At 32.5% G+C, this 23,567-nt stretch overlaps 1 protein-coding gene across 1 annotated transcript in view; it reads right to left on the bottom strand.

Annotated features, from left to right (window-relative positions):
* Nucleotides 1-22,388, bottom strand: part of LOC111708702 (cubilin) — a gene marked incomplete at both ends in the record, with an annotated part of 23,475 nt that extends 1,087 nt beyond the window's left edge. Inside the window, 28 exon segments of the mRNA XM_023482161.1 lie at nt 861-954; nt 1,658-1,772; nt 1,881-1,946; nt 3,766-3,862; nt 5,174-5,221; nt 5,431-5,572; nt 6,590-6,701; nt 6,764-6,830; nt 7,344-7,452; nt 8,301-8,364; nt 9,748-9,865; nt 10,753-10,839; nt 12,117-12,260; nt 13,440-13,496; nt 13,631-13,736; nt 14,144-14,364; nt 14,835-14,909; nt 15,387-15,438; nt 15,931-15,995; nt 16,968-17,044; nt 17,533-17,714; nt 19,250-19,316; nt 19,918-19,960; nt 20,290-20,348; nt 20,507-20,555; nt 21,344-21,470; nt 21,644-21,728; nt 22,285-22,388. Coding sequence (XP_023337929.1) covers nt 861-954; nt 1,658-1,772; nt 1,881-1,946; nt 3,766-3,862; nt 5,174-5,221; nt 5,431-5,572; nt 6,590-6,701; nt 6,764-6,830; nt 7,344-7,452; nt 8,301-8,364; nt 9,748-9,865; nt 10,753-10,839; nt 12,117-12,260; nt 13,440-13,496; nt 13,631-13,736; nt 14,144-14,364; nt 14,835-14,909; nt 15,387-15,438; nt 15,931-15,995; nt 16,968-17,044; nt 17,533-17,714; nt 19,250-19,316; nt 19,918-19,960; nt 20,290-20,348; nt 20,507-20,555; nt 21,344-21,470; nt 21,644-21,710 — 2,510 coding nt within the window.
* Between the last annotated feature and the right edge of the window lie 1,179 nt (nt 22,389-23,567).

The raw sequence follows: 23,567 nt of genomic DNA, 5'->3' as shown, positions 1-23,567 counted from the left end.
GTACAAACGTCAGACTAGTACAAACGTCAGACTAGTACAAACGTCAGACTAGTACAAACGTCAGACTAGTACAAACGTCAGACTAGTAAAAACGTCAGACTAGTACAAACGTCGGGCTAGTACAAACGTCAGACTAGTACAAACGTCGGACTAGTACACACGTCAGACTAGTACAAACGTCGGACGGGTACATTTTTAAGAAAAACGTCGGACTTTGGTTGAGTTTGAAAAAAAGACCATTACTATAAGATATAAATTAAAAATCACTCACTTATTGTGATAAAAATCAACTGAATAAAGTCTCACCCTTTGAAGGTAGCACTGTATAAAACAACAGACTAAAAAGGAGTTGAGTTCAATTTTCACAAACTCTGATGTTTCAATATGCCTATACCTTTGCATATATCTTTCGTATAACCTTTAATATTTCAACCTATGAAATCTATAAGATCAAACAGTTTTAGTTTGAAAGTATTAAAGGTTAATACCATTACCAGGTTGTAAAATTTAAGGGTTGAGAATAAATGAGTTAGTGACAAGAACTCAGTAACTTTTGGTAGATTTGCATTAACCAGTAGATAAAAGGAAATAACCTTTAAGAAAAAAATCTTTTAATTCAAATAATTTTTTTCCTTAGTCCGTCGTTTGTGCTGTCAGACGTTTGTACCAGTCAGACGTTTGTAGTAGTCCGACGTTTGTCCCGGTCCAACGTTTGTACTGTCCGACGTTTGTAAGTCTTATGTTTGTACCGTCCGACGTTTGTACTAGTACCGAATTATCTTTTATAGGGTTATCTTAAAATTATCTGGAATTATCCTATAGTTATCCAAATTTGTGACCTGGAAATACCCTAAAATTACCTCATTGTGTTGGGGAAGTTTGGACTGAAAATTCTTCCGTTTGTTGACTCGTAAGATCTTGAGCAGCCAGGAGTCTGATATTCAAGGCGGAATCCTAAATAACGACTTTTTAAAATTACTGTTCACTATTTAAATACATGTATTTTTTCCACTTCCTGTGGATCATTTGACAGTACGTTCTTGAAAAATGTCATATGACCCTTCACGCTTATACAAAGAAACTTTTCTTTCCTTTTATAAGAATGTTAACCACCGTATTGTATGTAGAATATATCTTGTTAACCACCGTATTGTATGTAGAATATATCTTGTTAACCACCGTATTGTATGTAGAATATATCTTGTTAACCACCGTATTGTATGTAGAATATATCTTGTTAACCACCGTATTGTATGTAGAATATATCTTGTTAACCACCGTATTGTATGTAGAATATATCTTGTTAACCACCGTATTGTATGTAGAATATATCTTGTTAACCACCGTATTGTATGTAGAATATATCTTGTACTTTATTATAGAGAAATAAATCATCCAGCAAGAAAGTTAAACTGCCCTTTTAATTCAAATACACTTCTGAGAAAGTCTGATATTTTGGCTTGTGGAAATACAATGTTGTTAATCAAAACAAATGATCTTACGTCACTGCAAGGTCGTCTTCGTCTTCCATAGAGGCCTTTAGCTCAACAAATGTACCTGATCTTGTGATTGATCCGTCTGAGATGAAAGATATCTTGACTGTATACCTGATCTTGTGATTGACCCATCTGAGATGAAAGATATCTTGACTGTATACCTGATCTTGTGATTGACCCATCTGAGATGAAAGATATCTTGACTGTATCTCCGATAGATGTAAACTCTGGAGGAGTTTGTGAACCACAGTATTCTACTCTTTGCTTCAAGTACAGCTAAACATTAAAGTACAAAGTATTTTCCATTTTAAAAAGGTTTATATTAAAAGAATTAGAATTTGACACAAAAAAAAGAAAAAAAATTGTGAAAAAGGGCAAACTTACAGTTCTCCATCTATAGTCAGCTTCTCTGCTTGAGGCTGAGGACAGTACAAGAGCACCTCCAGCCTCCTAACATATATGAGGTCGTTAAGGTACAAAATTGAAATCTTTAAAAATGAAAATTAAATATACTTTATTAAAAAGAAGAAATTAAACTAGAAAATTCCAACCATTGTGGAAAAATGCGCTGGTTTATTTTGTTGAAAGGTGCTGGGCTGTAAGCGTAATTTAATTGAGCCTCCATGCAAAGAGGACACTGCCTGATTTATAACGGTTTCCTTTAAATCTTTGTCTGTTTATCAGAACAGAGAGCCAGAGACGTATTTAGGGGGGGGGGGGCTTGGGGGGCGCAGTCCTCCCCTGGAAAAGTGGAGGCTTTGATTTTCAGGGGGGTTTCCGCCCCCAGCGGTTGCTGAGCCCTCCCCCTCTTTCCCACTATAGCTATTGGACTGAGCAATGACTAAGCACCTCCCCCTCTTTCCCACTATAGCTATTGGACTGAGCAATGACTAAGCACCTCCCCCCCTGGCCCCCTCTTGTACATGTTTATTGTTTAATGTATATGGATCTTTTTATTATGTATGTTTTATGATATTGTTTAATTTTAAATTTCGCGCGGTTTATTTTTTTAATTATCAGAGAAGATTTTTGCCGCAGTGAAATATGTGAATTTGTTATTTTAAAGTTTTAAAATGTCAAAATTTTTTTAGATAATTTATTGTGATATTCAATTTTCAGAAAACAGTCCCTGTCCAATACAAAATGTTTGCCCCCAGAATATGCCTCTGACAGATACAAAGAGTTCAACTATTATAATAGTTTCTGTAGATTAATAAAGATAAGTCCGACAATCTTAATCAGTCAAAGGTTTAAAAGGTACTGTTGTTTATAGAACACGCTGCTCTATGAGAATTTTTCCGATTACTTATTTAAAACCAAACATAACGACAATTGTGCTCTATAGTGCCAAAATGTACATGTAAAGGGCTACCAAAAAGTATAAATGAGTTATGAGCGGTAAAATCAAAGCCCAAGGCGTTGTATCCCTTAAAATCGACCCTGTATAAAAATTGTTGAGACTGAACCTATCTTCACTTTAAAGGTTATAATATAAATATTATTTTTGACGAGAACTCAGCCATGGATTATTATTATTAATAGTTTAATGTGGGGTGGGATGGAGAGTGTGCGACACCAGTTCTCGTTAGATCACTGAAGTTAAGCACACTTGTCCACAGCTAGTAACTGGATTGGTGTCCAGACTGGTGTTCACGGGTTCGATTCCCGTACTCCACACAAACCTGTGGTTTCAAAAACATCTGAAGCCGACATCTGGTTTAGCAGTTATGACCACCTGACGGATGTAGGAGGACAGAGGGGCAGCTGTCAACAACTCTCGCAGCGAAAGGGTGCGTGCTTTCTGCTCAACAAGAAAGAAGCTTCAAGTGGGATTGATCCAAGTGAATGACGATGAAGAGAGGAATGGTGGACAAGCAGGGAGAGTCTATGGTTTCCAGCTATAGGTACCTGGGGGTATCCAATCCGGGCTTACAGATGTTAGGGAGCAATGAGTGTGATGTTTCCTATCAGTACGGCACCCGGGCCTCATTCCAGTATATCAGAAGGATTCCTGCACTCTATATTCTCAGGCCTAAGAAGAATCTTAGGCAGCTGGAATCTTGTCAACCCTCTTCTCAGAATGAATGAAGCGTGGATGGATGAATGTGCTGCCAGATTACAAACCCTGGTAGATCAATATAAAAACCCAGACCAAACACCAACACCAAACTTTCGCAATAGAAAAAATTCCGAGATTTGATCGTAACAACCCGATCATGTCCTGGGGACAAAAAAATCTCTTTTAAAAAATATCATTAAATAACTGCACCTGGTTTGCTAGTGAATTATCTGTATATCCAGCATCTTCTAGAACCACTTTATCCTTTCTACACCGAGTACTCTCCTCTAAATCCATCAGGAGAAACCTGGTTTAAAAATGGTTATTAATAAATTCTGATTTGAACATATTTAATTTTCTGTTGGTGTTTGGTTGGTTTTCAAGTTTTCAATAAACAATAGGGACAAAATTCTCACAGAACCTCAAGAAAGGTTTTTGGAAGTGCGCGCGCCGGAATGTCTGAATTTCAAACGTTGGCCTCAAAATTAAGGAACTGAGTTTTTAAAATCTTTGTAACCCGTTAGCAAACTGGAGTAAGCAGGGTTAACCAAAAAAGAGCGAGACTTAACAGAGACAAATGTACAGATGTTAAATAGTCTCGTTTATCTTTATCTATATTAACTTTACAACAACATCAAGCACAAATCAGATTGATTAAATGTCGTTTTCTTGTTCCTGTCTCACTATATATATATTGTTCCTAAATAGTATAATAAACTTCTAGAAGTTGAAGTTAATTAATTCCTTCCAACTATGGAACTATCAAAGCCAATTTACGAATTTTGAAAATTTTTTAAGTCAATAGTTAGTACATGTTTGCAAAATGAATGTTATCAAGGCAAAATGTTACAAGGTAATATATAAACAAAGCAAAATGTTAAAAGGCAAAATGTGATCAAGGCAAATTGTTACAAGGTGAAATATGATCAAAGCAAAATATTAAAAGGCAAAATTTTACAAGGCAATATGTTACCAAGGCAAATTGTTACAAGGCGAAATGTGATCAAAGCAAAATGTTAAAAGGCAAAATTTTACAAGGCAATATGTTACCAAGGCAAATTGTTACAAGGCGAAATGTGATCAAAGCAAAATGTTAAAAGGCAAAATTTTATAAGGCAATATGTTACCAAGGCAAAATGTTACAATTTGTAAGTTACAGGGCAAATTTTTCTGAAATCTATCGAAAGAGTGTCAGCTCGACATTAAAGTCTTATTTTTGTTGAATAAAAGCACTATAAACAGATCACTGTGTGCAGTAAGTATATAATTATTTATTTAAGAAATATAACATAACATACCAAATTAGGTGTTTCAGGAGAAAATATTTAAAAACCCCCAAAATTAGAGGTTGTAATTGAATATTTCTCCCAATTCGAAAAAAAGGTAAGGGAAAGGAAAAAAAGGGTAATTACATATTGTTTATTATTGTTTAATTACATTGAAGATAACTGTTGGTAGATTTGTATTACAGATATTTTACCTTATTGAAGATAACTGTTGGTAGATTTATGTTACAGATATTATATACCTTATTGAAAATAACTGTTGGTGGATTTGTATTACAGATATATACATTATTTAAGATAACTGTTGGTGGATTTGTATTACAGATATTTACCTTATTTGAATTGTGGTTCTAGGTGCCGCTGAAATAGTCCAAATACACCTAAACAATTTAAGTTCTAAATAAATGGCTCTAAGAGTTTATTTTTAAAGATTTTAAGCGTAATTCAAGTAACCCTCCATGCAAAAGTGGCATGCCAGATTTACAATGGGACCCTTTCAAGGGTACCGTTGCAAATCTGGCATTGTCATCTCTGCATGGAGGGTTACGTTTATAAGTCCCCCTTAGAAATGATCAAAATAGAATGTTGCCTGGCATTGATAGGATACGATCCAAAACTTGGTGAAGTAATTATATTTGGTTCTTGTGTAGCATTGAGTACAGTATGGGTTCCACACAGCGGGGTCTCAGAGGTTAGAACAGCTGTAAACCCGGCTCTACTGTTAGTTCCATCTAGGATAGTTAAAGAGGGTTTGCTAGGGGGGATTGTAGTTCTTAGAGCTCAGTGAGCTGAACTGTACACTTACAACTGTTTACTTATAATGATATATCATAGAAACCTTAGAGGAAGTTAAATCAACCTATTTTGGCGATAGAAAAATTAAATTAGGATAAAATCAAAAATAATTTTCTTCGGATTCTTGAAAATATAATTTTATCCTTCCTGTCGGATAAACTGGCAGAAAGAGAAGACAATAATAAAAAATAATAAACAAATAAACCAAGGAAACAGTTGATTGGTTTAATATGCATAGAAACAAAGCCAATTCTTACACTTTAACGAATATAGTAGAACGAATTAGAAAGATTTGATTGAAGGGTTTAACTACAAGGGTTTGCAGTTTGCACAAACACCAATTCAAAGCAGGATTGTCCCTGATTTTGCAGCTTTAATTGTTTTACCACTGATTTTGTAACTTGTAATTGTTTTATATAAAAATGTGTCTTTTACAAAGATACATCTTAAACCTTGACTTCAGCGTTCAGAAGATTCATTTTCTCCTTAAGTCAAAACTTCTGTACGAATCAAGCAGATTGATCACCATTGTTTGAAAAACTAAGGATTCATTTAAATGATCATCAATATCTCGTAGTGTTCATACCCTGCAAGGATATCTTGAATTGATGGATCTAGTAATATCCTTGAATTTAAAATCATTGTGATATCGAGATTTGGCGTTCAAGATTAAATCTGCTTTACACAAAAATTCCTAAATCAGGACAGTTAAACCTTGAAGGTTGCTTATCATGTACGAATACCTTCTTGGTGCAAGGCATGGACAACTTCACCCTGATATCAGGAGTTATGCCGTAATTCAAAAGTGTGTGCAGTGTAAATCAAGTTCTAAGCGCTAAACAAAACAAAAGATTTTCCATCAGATTTATCTATCATAAACTATCAAGCTAAAAGTTAATTATTTAAATTCTAAAAAACCTAAGACGACAATCATTTTTATAATCTTCAGCTACCTGAGAAGAATTTAATCCACATAAAGTTAGATGAAGCTGAGAGATCCCCTGGGGAACTATTTCCGCAATATCTTCCGATCAAAGGGGAAAAGGGTCCTGTTCCATCTCGAACCTTGATAAAGAAAAAATAAGCATATCATTCCCTTTAAATTTTTTTTAACTGATGAATAATACCTCCACATAGTCCCAGCACTCAGGGTTAGAACCGTTCTCTCTCAACTCCAAATCAAAGGAGGTAAACCTAAACTCAGATTTTTAAGTATTCAAAAATTGCATTGATAAATATCTCTTCCCCCCTAAATCATTTGGTCTGAGCAATGTTCCACACTTGAAAATGGGAAGACATCATGGGTCTGAATTTATATGAGAACTGAGATGGAATTTAAAGAATTTGAGCCGCGGTTTAAATCCGCCAAAATCCGCCAAAACCCGGTTTAAATTAAGCGCCGGCTTAAATCTTGAAACATTTGATACAATTTTAAGTGGAACCAACCATATTTAAGCCGCGGCTTAAATTTAAACCGCCGCTCAAATTCTTTAAATTCGGCCACTGTAGAATGTAGATAGATGGATAGTAACTGAGGTTGCTGTTTTTAAAAGGAGAGAGAAATAGAAGAGTTAGGGGGGTTAAAGCTAAATTTTAAAGATTTTAAAGTTTAAAGTGTCTATGTTCCCATTTGCCCTATCCATAAGGGTGGGGGGTATGGAGGGAAGTGGGGAGAAGGGTGGGTGGTTGTCGAAAAAAAAGATTAACCTGAGTTTAATATTTTTAAAATCTTCTCCAACTACGGTCCAATGGCAGTTTAGATTTGGTTCGTATAATCCATCTGCATTTGCGTCCAAAGAGGAAATTTCTTGACGCCCTAAACATGCATACACGATACATCAAAATAAAAAATTTATTTCTAAATCCTCTGTATTACAGAGTAAAATTGAAACGAAAACAAGAGATACCACGAAACATGACAGTTGGAGAATAGTTTGAAATGGCTTCTTCAATGTTCATACTGTATTAAATATTAAATACTTTTTGCAGCTTATTTCGTTAAACAAATTTTTTACTCAAATATAGTTTTATTTTATTCTCTTTGGTATCAAGCAACTTAACAAATAATAGAAGAAGACATTTTAAACTATTCAATAAATTTTATGTTTCGTGAGACACCCTGTAAACCGAAAAATACGATGCATGAATCCAACAGTGGGTTTTATCTTCAAATTTTTCGGAATTAAAATTTATGCTGTTATAATATAAAATATCATACAGAGTTTCCCGTAAAGGATTCGACTTCAAGAGACGACTGTACGGAATTTATTATTTTCTATTTTTAGTTAAAAACTATAGTTAAACCCTAAATAAGCCATACATTGAAAGAATACATCAAATTTCACTTTCTGAAGTTGCACATATTTAGTTTTTTATTAAAATGATTATATGGAGCTCTTTAAAACTGTTCTTACATTTTCATGGCTATTTTTTTATTTTCGCAAATACTGAGATTTACGTAAAATAGTATAAAACCCATTTAAAAATTGTCAAGACGACATTTGATAAATACTTTCGATGTATGGCTCATTTAGGGTTTAACTGTATCATCAAGGTCAAACTAAACCTTTGGATCGTCGTATTTTAAGATTTTCAGGTCGTCATTAAAGCCTCATCATTTGAGGGTAACCCTCTATTTTGAAAAATGTTGTTTTGAATTTAAACCTGTTGTTGTGTTAACTTTCCCTCCACAACCTTGGTTTGCTCCATAAGTAAACCTGGTGACTGCCTGCATAATAAATACAATTAAAGGGACTGCGTGCATAATAAATACAATTAAAGGGACTGTCAGCGTAATTTTAAGTGAAAATGATAATGCTCGATTCACAACGGTACCCTTCAAGCTTTGCCTGATCAAGCATTAATTAGAATTAGATAACAATGTCTAATTGTTTAAGAACTGATTATTTTCAATTGTGATTTCTCTACAAAAGTGAATTTCGTTTTTTAACTAGTGTAGGAAACCATATTGGAGTTTTTGAAACTAAATACTTTAAACCTAGAAAAACGACCGCATCTTTGCATGTCTTTGAATAGATTTCAAGCGTTCCTTTATTAATCAGGCATTGCAATCCTTGTGTAAAGGTTCACTTGAAATTACGCTTACAGTCCCTTTAAATCCAGGCCAACATTATTTTGCTTCTTATTATATAATATAAACCACGTGAAACTAAACTAAATTATACGTTAGATTTAAATATTTACGAATTATAACTTCGCTTAATTTAGAGACTAGGTATTATTTACACCCAACATACAGAGATTTGAGTTAAAATGGAATTTAACTTCAATTTGACAACTTTGACATTAAGCTCTGTTTGGTGGTAGAAACGCTAGTTGATGACACTAGTTTATGTTCAAAAAGATATTATTACAACTTTCATTCAATTGCTTTAAAACTGGATGTTTTCTAGGCAAAATTGGTTTACATTGTTTGACATAAAGATTCGGAATGGAGACTTGAAAATAAGTTTTTAACAATAAAATTGAATAATAATTTCTCAAATGTTTCTGAAGCAAGAGATGCGCGCGCAAGTCAATTATAGAGAAAAATGAAAATAACAGCTAGAAGGGTACCGTTGTGAGTCGAACATGCCACTTTAGCAATTGAGCGCCACTTTACACTCCTTTCAGGCCAAAAGTATTCCAAAAGTATTCCAAAAGTATTCCAAAAGTATTCCAAAAGTATTCCTTGAAATTATTCCAAAAGTATTCCAAAAGTATTCCAAAAGTATTCCAAAAGTATTCCAAAAGTATTCCTTGAAATTATTCCAAAAGTATTCCAAAAGTATTCCAAATTCCAAAAGTATTCCAAAAGTATTTCAAAAGTAAGTATTCCAAAAGTATTCAAAAGTATTCCAAAAGTATTCCAAAAGTATTCCAAAGGTATTCCAAAAGTATTTCAAAAGTATTCCAAAAGTATTCCAAAAGTATTCCAAAAGTATTCCACAAGTATTCCAAAAGTATTCCAAACGTATTCTAAAGATCTTTTGGCAATCAAATGCGGTGGGAGTGTACGATTTTCGAACGAATACAAAATGAACTTGAATAAATTGCTGGAAAGAGATTTAATATTCTAATTTGCAACAAAAAATAGATTTATTATTCTTACCCTGAACCCTCCATAGCTGATTGTTCTATCTGTTTTAAACTGTAATGTGACAAGGTTTCCAGTCGACTTCAGGATTGGAGGCACAGTGGTTTGATTACCACAGTATTTACCAATCAATCTAGAGGGGGTAAATTATCAATCTAGAGAAGGGAAATTATCAATCTAGAGGAGGGAAATTATCAATCTAGAGGGGGGAAATTATCAATCTAGAGGAGGGAAATTATCAATCTAGAGGGGAAAATTATCAATCTAGAGGAGGGAAATTATCAATCTATAGAGGGGGGAAATTATCAATCTAGAGGGGGGAAATTATCAATCTAGAGGGGGGAAATTATCATTCTAGAGGGGGGAAATTATCAATCTAGAGAGGGGAAATTATCAATCTATAGGGGGGGAAATTATCAATCTAGAGGAGGGAAATTATCAATCTAGAGGAGGGAAATTATCAATCTAGAGGGGGGAAATTATCAATCTAGAGAAGGGAAATTATCAATCTAGAGGAGGGAAATTATCAATCTAGAGGAGGGAAATTATCAATCTAGAGGGGGAAATTATCAATCTAGAGAAGGGAAATTATCAATCTTGAGGAGGGAAATTATCAATCTAGAGGGGGAAATTATCAATCTAGAGGAGGGAAATTATCAATCTAGAGAGGGGAAATTATCAATCTAGAGGAGGGAAATTATCAATCTAGAGGGGGGAAATTATCAATCTAGGAGGGAAATTATTAATCTAGAGGGAAGGGGTTTTAATACCTCGAGTTATTGATAAAGAATGTTTTAATACCTCGAGTTATTGATAAAGAATGTTTTAATACCTCGAGTTATTGATAAAGAATGTGTTTTAATACCTCGAGCTATTGATAAAGAATGTTTTAATACCTCGAGCTATTGATAAAGAATGTTTTAATACCTCGAGTTATTGATAAAGAATGTTTTAATACCTCGAGTTATTGATAAAGAATGTTTTAATACCTCGAGTTATTGATAAAGAATGTTTTGATACCTCGAGTTATTGATAAAGGCTCCTTCAAATACAGCAACGTAATCATAGTTGCAATCTCTATGAGGCTCTAACTCTAGCATATCAAACCTAAATGTAATTAAAGTTGCAATCTTTTTTTGGATCTGGTTCAAATAATGACTATTTATTTATTTTTACAAAAAAGAATAGATTTAAATTGTTTTTATTATATTTTAGTGAATTACAGCTATCCCTTTCACTATAATTCCTCCGGTTCATTTCAAGCACAGACTTTACAGTAACTAAAGAGCAAGCTGTACCAAACACATACAGACTATACATGAAAATACTGTACAAGACACCATCAAACATCCATTTCTCGCGAAATTCATGTGCTTTGAAGCTTTCCTTTCAGAGCTTAGAAAAATACATAAATTTCAAGGCAACATTCATTATAGAAATTCTGTTATTGTTTATACTCTAATACGGGATATACCGTCAAATATAATGTGTGACAACCAGGGGGAATGATAGTTCTCTACCTGTATGTTCAGTTATCTGTACTGTACACTTACAACTGTTTACTAACAATGATATTCTATTGGTTAGGCCAGAATCAACTTATAATAAACAAATATGCAGTCTGCTCTCGGTATAGTTGATGGCCTATATAATTAGTAAAGGATTAGCGTACATCATCACTCTATACAATATAACCTCGTTGGTTACAACCCGTCATTACAAATTTACTGATGGGCTGCATCGTTTTTAAATAAACAAAGTTTTTAGACTTTTCAGAGGTTGAACTAGAATCTAAAATTCTATTCCGAAATAGCATGCCAGACAAGTTTGCTTATATTACATTTTGCAAAATTTTTACTCTGACCAAAGATATTCACTAAAACGATTTTTTAAAACGATTATTTAAAATAGTTTTTTATTTTCCATTTTGAAAAATTGCTTTGTCTAATATCTTTAACCAGAGAAACATAAATTCGTGTAATGTTCTAAAAGCAAACTTATTTAGTTAATTAAATTTTGCAATGTGTTAAATAACTTACATCTGCGTGGAGCACTTAAAACGTCTAACAAAGGGTTATCAATACAAGCCCATCAGTAATTACAATTTAAATTTAATAGAGCTTGGGAACCCAGCGTGGCCCAGGGATGTCATAGTTAGTCCAACCGTTTACCCGCCTTTTGTCGTAAATTACGATTTTAACTATTTTTTCCGTTAAAAGTGAACATACTCAACATAGAATGTCAAAATCATGCTAAGAATATTCCCATGGGTCTCCCGAGCTCCCCAATCAAAATTTGATGCAAATCAGTCCAGGGGTCCCTGACTTATGATCGGAAAAACAAACAGACAAACAAAGATTACAACTATATATCAATGTACTTACTTGATCTCTACTGCCTGATCTCTTGGTGCTTGTATACTCCAAGTACAGTTTGTATTATGGAAGTAATTATCAGGATGTACAGGGGACTGTATATTTCCTTCTTCAGTCATATTCCCACCACACTCATGTAGTAGCCAGGTCATCCTAAACATTTGCACAGTTCTACAGTTGTACAGTGAAGCCTACAGAGCTGGAATTTAAGTTTAGGGCTCTAAACCGGAAATTTAAGAGAGTATTCTTGAACGTAGCCAAAACTATCAAGTTTCCTTTTTGTGGTCTATGCATATTGGTATCTACAAAACTGCTCGACAGCATTCATTAAACCGTGTTTCTGATACTCTGCAGGTTTCATTACGATACTCTGTCTTATGCAAGAATGTAATGCAAGGAAAGTTAATTGCATTTGCGTATACTCTGCGCGTATATATTCAAACCAGTTCTGTTTGGGCGGAATTTGTATACAAGAATAGATGCCTCAGTGTTTGTTTAGTATCCGAGGAGGTTAAAAGCATTGAATTTTGATAATTTTGATAATTCACATAATAGTTTCCTATGAACAGAATATTTTATTGATTATTTATGTGAAAGATGGATCCCATGTCAGGCTTCGATATCCGTCTTGTGTTTACATTACCGCCTAGTGACAGTACACTGCAGTACAAAAGATGCGTACACCTCTGAAATAACTTTCCTTGCATTAAATCCTTGGTCTTAAGTTTCGGGCTTTAGAGAGTGTTTACTAAAGTGGATAGTCATATTTCTTCATACTCTTGGCACAGCTAGGCAAAGTGAATAAATTAAATCACTTTGACAGCTAGGTCATTCTAAACATTTGTAAAGTTTTACAATTGTACAGTTGTACACGGGAGTGTATACTTTTCTAAACAGTGTTATTCCCTTTACACTTATGGCATAGCTTAGGCTTCCTAGGACAGTACAGATTTAACAGTTTTACTGTCAATATGAAAGCAGGAGTTTAAAGGTTAACTGTCTACCTGACAGCAGGAGTTGACAGGTTGATTGTCTTCCTGACAGCAGGAGTTCAAAAGGTTGACTGTCTACCTGACAGCAAGAGTTAACAGGTTGACTGTCCACCTGACAGCAAGAGTTGAAAGATTGACTGTCCACCTGACAGCAGGAGTTGAGAGGTTGACTGTCCACCTGACAGAAGGAGTTGAAAGGTTGACTATCTACCTGATAGTAGGAGTTAAAAGGTTGATTGTCTACCTGACAGCAGGTGTTGAAAGGTGAACTGTCTACCTGACAGCAGGAGTTAAAAGGTTGACTGTCTACCTGAAAGTTGAAAGGTTAACTATAAACTACCTGAATCCTGATTTCTGTACTGTGGAATCTGTTTTGAAAGTTAACTCCAGGTTACCTCTGATTCAGACAAGGATAACGAATTAAATTATGAGACAAAGAAAATAAAGATTTTTCATTATTTTGTTTTATCATACAATAATTAGAAATAATGTTTAATTTTCTAAATTATGATAATAATTCAAATCCTATTCCTTGCAGATATAGCTACAGGCTTATCTTCTCCACAATATACTCCTTTAGATATATTACTGGGAACCTCTTTTAGAGTTAGGGAGTCATAGATGCATGCTCCTCCTCCTTAATATAATAAGAAAAAAATATTATATTATGATGATAATTATTTGATTACATAAAAAAAATTATAACAACAGTAATATTGATATCAATGACTAATAAAAGTAGTTTTAATAATGATAATGTGATTAATAAATATATTAATAACAAGCTTGAGAAACCACGTTGCCGAGGTACTCATAGTTATTCCCGCCATTTACCCGCGCTTGGTCGTGCGTCTAAATTTTAGCTATTTTTTCCTTTAACGTGGACCCACTCAAGTTAGAATCTCTAAACAAAACTAAGGAAATTCCCTTGGTTCTCCCGAGTTCCCCAACCAAAGGGTCCATGAGTTATGATCGGACATACAAACAAACAAACAGAGATTACAACTATATTTATATATATAGATGATTTAAAAAATAACATACTTCCGTTCTCTAGTTGGAATAAATCATCAAAGGTTGCCACGACGTAATCTAGTTCTGGAGCTTGTATCGTATACTTGCAGGTCAAGCCAGGTCCATACCCAGCTGGGTAGCCAGGGGAACTGAGCTGACCCACAGCTGAGGTGAATATCCCTCCGCACTCAAGCTTCCAGTGTAACTGAAATCCATCTCCGTTCGTATTTTCATTGGAGTGGAAAATAACTCTGGAATAACGAAGAATAAATTCAAAGGCTGTACTTTTTCCAAAATCTTACAAATTTTTATAATACTCCTGAACAAATTTTTTGTCAAATCCAAAAACGTGTGAAAAATGTCCACATTAAAAATTGTAAATTTATTCTAATCCTTGACCATGCCTATTTATATAATCAAAAAAATTTGCGAAATATTGGGAATAGGATAAACGAAATTAAGACATAATTTCATGTAACCCTCTATTTGTAAAATCATGTCTTATTTATATCGATGAAGAGGATTAATATTGAAATGAGATGACGGGAAAATCGAGTGCACTTCTTTTTTTTCTGACACTTAGTTTTCAGTTAGAAAAATAAGGATATATCTGTAATTCTTATCAGCTTAAAGGGGACCGTGTTGAATCTGAAGTGCAACTTTATAAAGGGAGGTTCACTTAAAATAACGTTTACAGTCCCTTTATAAAGTAAAATATTACCTGGCTAGATTTTCAGGAACAGTCACATTATCCGGAGTTAGTCTTCCACAAAGCTTGGCGCTAGATGAAACCCATCTTAAAAACAGTTTTAATAAAAATGGACAACTAATATATATATCAACGTCTGGAAGTGAAAAATAATAAATCTCAAATAAACTGATCTGTTGCTGCTTTAAGTCTGCTTTAGGTGTTCTTTAAAATTTTTTTCCAAAAACTGAAATGTCCCAATTTTTTAATCCCTTAATCTTTCCAACCTAATGGTGTAAACTTTTATTATTTCAAACTTAGATTCTTTGATCTGACAAAATTCATAATTTAAAATATTAACGATTTGCGAAATCTCAGTCCCTTTACTTCTTTTAATGTCTACAGTCTACAGTCTACAGTCTACAGTCTACAGTCTACAGTCTACAGTCTACAGTCTACAGTCTACAGTCTACAGTCTACAGCTACAGTCTACAGTCTACAGTCTACAGTCTACAGTCTACAGTCTACAGTCTACAGTCTACAGTCTACAGTCTACAGTCTACAGTCTACAGTTTACAGCTGTACCTGTTATTCTGTGGATCCCAGTGCTGTACTTCGACATAGTCATTTATACAACCTAGACAATTTATTTCTTTTCGTCTCTATCAAATAAACGTCCTAACGGCTGAACATATTGTGCGGATTTTGTGGGGGGGGGGGATTCCTTTCAAATATAATTCTATTTAGAATACACTATGTATATTTAATAACTGTGAAATGCTGTACTGTATAGCACCAAACATTGGTTCAAGGATGATTTTGACCAGATGTCAAGATTGAGGAAAATATTATTAAAACAAAAAACGAAATCTACGTAAATCAATAATCATGTGCTAAGTGTAAAGAATTAGAATTTCGGCATTCATTCGTGAATATAATTTTACAAAAGAAAACTTTGAAACGTTCTTGGAATTTTTAAAATGTGGTCTTCCTTTTTTATGCTTTCAAGATTATAAAAGATACAAAGAATTATCTTCATCAAAGAAAACTAAAATCTAATGTCTTCTGGATTAATGATTTTACAATATGCGACAATTCCAGAAAATAAAGATTAAAGTTTGAAAATTACCTTGCGATTGTTCTAGATCAAATCTGCCGATAAAATCAAAATTCATTGAGTAACCAGGATCTGATCTAAACATTTAAATATAACACATTTAATTGCTACAAACTGTATTGCATGTTTATTTCTAATTTTTCAGAGTTCAGATACATTTTCTACCTTATCTCCTAGATATATTCTGCAGAGTTCAGATATATTTTCTACCTTATTTCCCAGACATATTCTGCATAGTTCAGATATATTTTCTACCTTATTTCCCAGATATATTCTGCAGAGTTCAGTTATATTTTCTTCCTTATCTCCCAGATATATTCTGCAGAGTTCAGATATATTTTCGACCTTATCTCCCAGATATATTCTGCAGAGTTTAGATATAGTTTCTTCCTTATCTTACAGATATATTCTGCAGAGTTCAGATATATTGTTTCTTCCTTATCTTACAGATATATTCTGCAGAGTTCAGATATATTTTCTACCTTATCTCCCAGATATATTCTGCAGAGTTCAGATATATTTTCTACCTTATCTCCCAGATATATTCTGCAGAATTCAGATATATTTTCTACCTTATTTTCCAGATATATTCTGCAGAGTTCAGATTTATTTTCTACCTTATTACCAAGATAAACCATGCAGAAAAATTAAACATATTTACTATCTTTTCTCCCAGATATATTCGACAGAGTTCAGATATATTTTCTACCTTATCTCCCAGATATATTCTGCAGAGTTCAGATATATTTTCTACTGTATCTCACAGATATATTCTGCAGAGTTCAGATATATTTTCTACCTTATCTCCCAGATATACTTTGCAAAGTTCAGATATATTTTCTACCTTTTCTTCCAGATATATTCTGCAGAGTTCAGATATATGTTTTATACCTTATCTCCCAGATATATTCTACAGAGTTCAAATATATTTTCTACCTTATCTCTCAGATATATTCTGCAGAGTTCAGATATATTCACTACCGAAAAGGTAAATATATTACTATCTTTTCTCCCAGATATATTCGACAGAGTTCAGATATATTTTCTACCTTATCTCCCAGATACATTCTGCAGAGTTTGGATATTTTGTTGACCCATCTTGTCGAGGAGAGGATATATTCCCTTCCTTGATTAAACATTCATTAATTTATAATAATAATATTTTTAACATAAACAACTAAATTTTCCAGTAATACAGTTGTGTAACTGTGAACACTGCCCAGTGTCCATTCCATAAATGATATTGCGCAAAAAAGAGGAAAATCTTATTTTGTTTTTATTTTGTATATAAATAAATATTCAGAGCTAGGAACTGTTGGATATAAACATTGCTTATATTAAAACCTGCAGATAAATTAAAACAACCACAAAAAGCAGGTACTGTGGATGATAACGTCGTTTTTCTTGTTCGAAAAGTGTTTAATTCTGTTAATTCCTCCAGTACTTTTTATGGAGATAAACAAGTCACTTTTGACAGAGGAACCGCAAATGAAAATATCAATTTTCAAAAACAAAAACATGAATCCCTAATTCATAGTTATCAGACAAATACTGTTGATGCCATCACTTTGATATTAGATATTTTGATAATTTTGTAAAAATCCAAGTTCTCACCATTCCGTGTAGTATTCCTCCACACCCTGAGGAAATCTCCTCTGCAACAATCCTGAACCCGGACCCAGAGCCACCAAGGTTGGAGGAGAAGTCCACCACAACCATGTTGGACATGGATATCAGGGGAGTGTTGGGTGGAGAGCTACCACAACCTCTCCAGAGTACAGGAGATGTGGAATGATCTAAGTAGAAAATACAAAATAAACATTTATATTTTTTGTTTAATTCAATATATCAAATTTTATATCAAGTTAACCCAATCCCTGCTGGGGTACTTGAAAACCAGGATACGCTGGGGGGGGGCAATTTTGCCCCCCCCTCTAAATCCCATGTTTTATGTCCAAATATGACAAATAATACATCATTAGAAAGCTCTTGTGCTCTACTTTTAGAATCTGCAAAAAAATTTGCAAATTTGCGAAAATTGAATTTTTTATCGCAAAATCCAGTTTTATATTAAAAATGTTTGCAAAAAAAAATTTGTCCAAAAAATGACAAATTATACATTTTTGAAAAGCCCTTGACCATGCCATTTCAAATATGCAAAAATTTTTGCAAAATTTTAAATAACCTGATTTTTAATCAAGAAAAACTAAAAATGTGCAAATTTCCTTTGACAGGTTGTTTGCAAAACTTGTGCAATCTGTTTTCTTATGTCATAGGCTTTCCTAAAAGCTAAATTTTATCAAAATCTGATAAGTGAAAGTGGGTCAAAACAAAGATTTAGTTTGTTACAGGCAAAAGCAGTCATTCAGGCAGTGTGCCTGAGGACTCAGGCAGTTAGTATTAAAGCCCGGTTTTAGGCCTAAAGGGAGGGCTTTGGGTATGTAAGAAAAGTCAGAAAATTTCAACAGCCTCAGACTAATACTTTTTGAGTTATGTAAAAAAACCTACAGGGGGGGGTCAAATTGACCCCCCCCCCCAGCGGGAATAGGGTTAAACTATCTACCACATATTACCCCAAAGCACACGAGATGTTGAATGGTCTAAGTAGAAAATAGAAAACAACTTTTATGTCGAGCTATTATTTCATATTTATCAAATCAACTCTATCCCTAGCGTAACAAGGAACATAAAAAAGTTGTTGTATAATCTCAGAATATCATAACTCAACCCTTGACTATAGTTATACAAAGCAAGTTTTATATTCCATGTGGTCACTCAAATTAAAAAAAGGATAACATTTTTTTCCCTTCTCATTAGTCATAGACTATTAGATTAGCTTGGGAACAATCATGATCAAGTCAAGCCAGGGATAAAATATAAAAAAATTAAGTAAAATGAAAAATAAAAAGAAAATTTGAAATCCATTTTAAATTGATTGAGTTGTGAATGGAATGAGGAAGGAAAATAATGTGATCACTGCAGATATAGATTATTATCGAAAAAAATTGTCGGCCTAAAAAAGACAAAATTCAGAAGAATTGTTTAAGTCAGTGAACTTTTGACTTTGACCAAATCAATTTTATTTTGTATTTTTATAGATATTTCTTTCTTTAAGCCCAACATTTTGAAGATGAAGAAAAAAGATTTATTCAACAATAGGGTTTCCCACAACAGTTGAGACTTTTATGACACCGGTAATTCTAAAACATTTCAACTTAGAATTCATAGTTTAAAATCTTTGACATTTGGTTGCAAAGATTTAAAAAATCAAAGTTTGTGGCAAAGACTCTATTCCTTTGCGAAAAATATCTGTAAGGAAATCTGCACTTACCTCCATTGTAAATAGTTAGATTATCATTTTGACAAGATGATTCCAGGTTCAAACTCACAATATCAAACTAAATAAGAAATACCAAATATCAAACTAAATTCAACAAATCAACTAAGCATCAAACCAAACTATTAAAATAAATATCAAATTCAATTGTCAAACAAATATGAATTAAAACCTATCAAACTAAATATTTTCAAACAATGACACTTCATATTAAATCCAATTTCAGATTAAACTATTAAAGTAAATATTAAATTAAACTATTAAAAAAACATCAAACATATATCAAACTAAATATTAAATTCACATCCATCAAACTTATCTAAATAAATATCAAATTCAAACTATCAAACTAAATGTTATATAATTAAAAGTATCATATCAAATTCAAATAACAAAACCATTAGACAAATATCATACTAGCTCAAGTGCCCGGAACTTTTCTTTTTTTATAAAAAAAAAAGATTTTTGAGTTTTTTTTTAATTTTTGAAGAAAAAAAATGTTGATATATATTTAGCCTATGTTACTTCCCGGGCATTCGGTCCAGCCGTTTGGCCAGCTTTAAATAAAATAAATAGATAAAAAAAAACATTTAAAAACCTGTCCTTAACCTTTAAACAAAAACCTAATTTAAAAAATTCAAAATTCTTTTTTTAAATTTCACCTTTATCTGTGTTGAATCAGGAAAGTGAAGTCTCCAGATGCATCTGTATATCAGCAGATAAAATTATTTTAAAATACACAAATTTGGTCTCCATGTCCAATTTTTATGAGAATTCGAAAATCCTTTTTACATTTATTAAATTATAATTTTACTTTAAATCAAAGATTTTATCGAACCTAAATTTATTTCTGTTGCAACTTATTGCAAAAGTTAATAAATATTTGTTAAATATCTGGAAATATTGCTATCATTTATAACAGTTTTTTTTTGTAAACCCATAAAGCTTTACAAGAATAAATATTTAGATCTTATGAACAAATTTTATAAAAAAGAAATAATTTTAATTAAATTATGATTAAAAACAATGGTCACCTGGCTTCGTCTGGATAACTATTAGGGTAGTTAGGGGATAATAATTCTTCTCGTGGCCCCTAATTTAAAATTATTATAGTTAGGGGATAATGATTCTTCTCGAGGCCCCTAATATAAAATTATTAAAGTTAGGCGACAATAATTATTCTTTTGGCGTCCTTAATATGCCAATACTAAAAAAGTGTCAAAAGTAAAATAATATTTTCGAAAATGTTACCTGAACGATTCCTCCGCAGTCCATAGTTCTGTAGGTTAGATTAAATCCTCTAAAATATACATTTTATTAACATATTATTTTTAGCAAGATTAAAAATTGTCCTGCAGGTAGGGATGGATCGATTCCGCTTTTTTGAAAAACAATCATATCGTTTTGAAAACTATAAATAAAAAACGATTGTTTTTGGTTTTTTAAAAACGGTCGTTTGAAAAAACGATCGGTTTTTATAACGACCCTTCGTTAATGACCGTTAAAAACAACTCTTCCTTAATGATTGCTTTTAGAAAAAATTTAAACCAAAACTGAAAATGATCGCCTTTTCTGCAAATCGTGATATAGAATTTAGATAGGGCTGGGTCATGACAATTCCGTACAATGCAGGACTGTGCAAGAATGTTAAAAGGCGGGGCTGTGCAAGAATGACACAGAATGATTTCAATGCTAAAAATAGTCGATACCCAAGTAACAATTTTGTGGAAAATCCGCGGAAATTCCCAGGAATCTTTCCTGGGAATCCGCGGAAATTCCCAGGAATCTTTCACAGGAAAATCCGGTGAAAATGTCGACAGCTTTTCCCAGGAATTTCTCGTTACCAATTCTGAGGAACCAAGTCCGAGGAATTTCTTGTAACCCATTCCGAGGAAATTCTCGTAATACTAATTCATATTTGAACTAATTCGTATTTGAACTAATTCATATTTGTACTAATTCATATTTGAACTAATTCGTATTTGAACTAATTCGTATTTGAACTAAGTTTTCTTGCACACCAGTATTAACTACTAGACATGTTTAGTTAAACTACTGCTTATAAAAAGAATCTGTAGAAAGTGGAACCTATCTGTAATATGACTGTCAGTCTTGAAGTAAACATGAGTGTTGTGAAAAGATGTAGCAAACATCGTAGGTTCACGTTTAACACCACAGTAGGCCTTCGAGTTCTTCACATCCCCACCAGAGCCACCTAGCAGAAATTTATTGAACTTGAAAAATCGCAAAAGCATTGACAGAAAGAATGGTAATATAATCGATAACAATCTACCATTAGTGACCTTTAATTTTTTAATGATGGGGGTAAGGACCAGTGGGTAGATGGGGGGGGGGAGGCGGATGTTTGTGTTTCTTATTTGTACTTACTTTTGATTGACAGTTTATCATATGGACACCCTGGTGCTCCTTCAATATAATATTCAGGAATCTCCATCACAATAGTTTTGTCACCCTAAAATAAATATTACTTAAATTAATCTATAAACAAATCACTGCTAAATCAATTACTAATTAACTATAAAAAATTGATCAAGGTACTAATTAATCAATCACTAAGTAATCAATCTTAACTTAATCAATCCCAACTTAATCAATCACTACTTAATTAATCACAGATCAATCAATCCCTACCTAATCAAGGCACTACCTAATAAATCATTAATTAATCAATTCCTAATTAATCCAATAATACACAACATTTGATCAATTTTATGGATATTCTAACCAAGCAATAAAAACTGTTTAATCAATTTATATATTAATTTAAGACCAAATAAATTGACAAGTCAATAAATCAACAAATATTATTAAAAATATTTCATAAATAATAAAACAGTAAACCTGTCTTAACCCTCAACAGAATTTTAAACAATCGAACTTTTTAGTAAGTAGACAGTGGAAAATATGTTAAAATGTTGATATTTGGAGCATCTTATCTTATTTCATAAGTAACATATTCTCCGACACCCAACCCCTGTAACGCAATACTTCAGTTGCTCCTTTGATACCTGTGTCTCTAGACTCCAATCACAGAGAACTTGATCAGTGTAGTTTCCATCAACTATTGGAGGAGACAGGGTTCCCGTAGCTTCAGTCAGGGTTTCCTCACAGTCTACAAATAGTTAGTTTTAAGGATTTAGGTTTAATAGTTGGGCTTTTAATTTATATTTCAGTATTTTTTTACATTTAACAATTTTTACATTGTTTTTATTAAATTATCATTTTTATTATTATTATTATTATTATTATTATTATTATTATTACTATCTGGGGAAATTCCTCACTTTTTTTACTTGGGTATAGACTTCATAAATAAAATGAATTTACGTTTAAGTGCATGGTTTTATCCCAAAGTTTGTTTTTAAAGTTAATTACCCCAACATCATCACATATGGGAGTATTTTTATTCTTATTTGAACTAATTCGTATTTGTACCAATTCGTATTTGTACCAATTCGTATTTGAACAAATTCTTATTTGAACTAATTCATATATGAACTAATTCGTATTTGTACTACTTCGTATTTGAACTAATTCGGATTTGTACTAATTCGTATTTGAACTAATTCGTCTTTGTACTAATTCGTCTTTGTACTAATTCGTATTTGAACTAATTCATATTTGTACTAAGTCGTATTTGAAATAATTCGTCTTTGTACTAATTTTTTATTTGAACTAATTTGTATTTGAACTAATTTGTACTTGAACTAATTTGTATTTGAACTAATTCATATTTGTACTAATTCATCTTTGTACTAATTCATATTTGAACTAATTCATATTTGTACTAAGTCGTATTTGAAATAATTCGTCTTTGTACTAATTTTTTATTTGAACTAATTCGTATTTTAACTAATTTGTACTTGAACTAATTTGTATTTGAACTAATTCGTATTTGAACAAATTTGTATTTTAACTAATTCGTATTTGTACTAATTCATATCTGTACTAATTTGTCTTTGTACTAATTCATATTTGAACTAATTCATATTTGTACTAATTCGTATTTGAACTAATTCATATTTGTACTAATTCGTCTTTGAACTAATTCGTATTTGAACTAATTCGTATTTGAACTAATTTGTATTTGAACTAATTCATATTTGTACTAATTCGTAATTGTACTTATTCGTATTTGAACTAATTTGTATTTGTACTAATTCATATTTGAACTAATTCGTATTTGAACTAATTCTTATTTGTACTAATTCGTATTTGAACTAATTCGTATTTGAACTAATTTGTATTTGAACTAATTCATATTTGTACTAATTCATATTTGTACTAATTC

Source organism: Eurytemora carolleeae, unplaced genomic scaffold (assembly GCF_000591075.1).
Source record: "Eurytemora carolleeae unplaced genomic scaffold, Eaff_2.0 scaffold863, whole genome shotgun sequence".
Classification (NCBI taxonomy): Eukaryota; Metazoa; Arthropoda; class Copepoda; order Calanoida; family Temoridae; genus Eurytemora; species Eurytemora carolleeae.
Note: the sequence above shows the minus strand (reverse complement) of the source record. Positions and strands in the feature narration are given on the sequence as shown.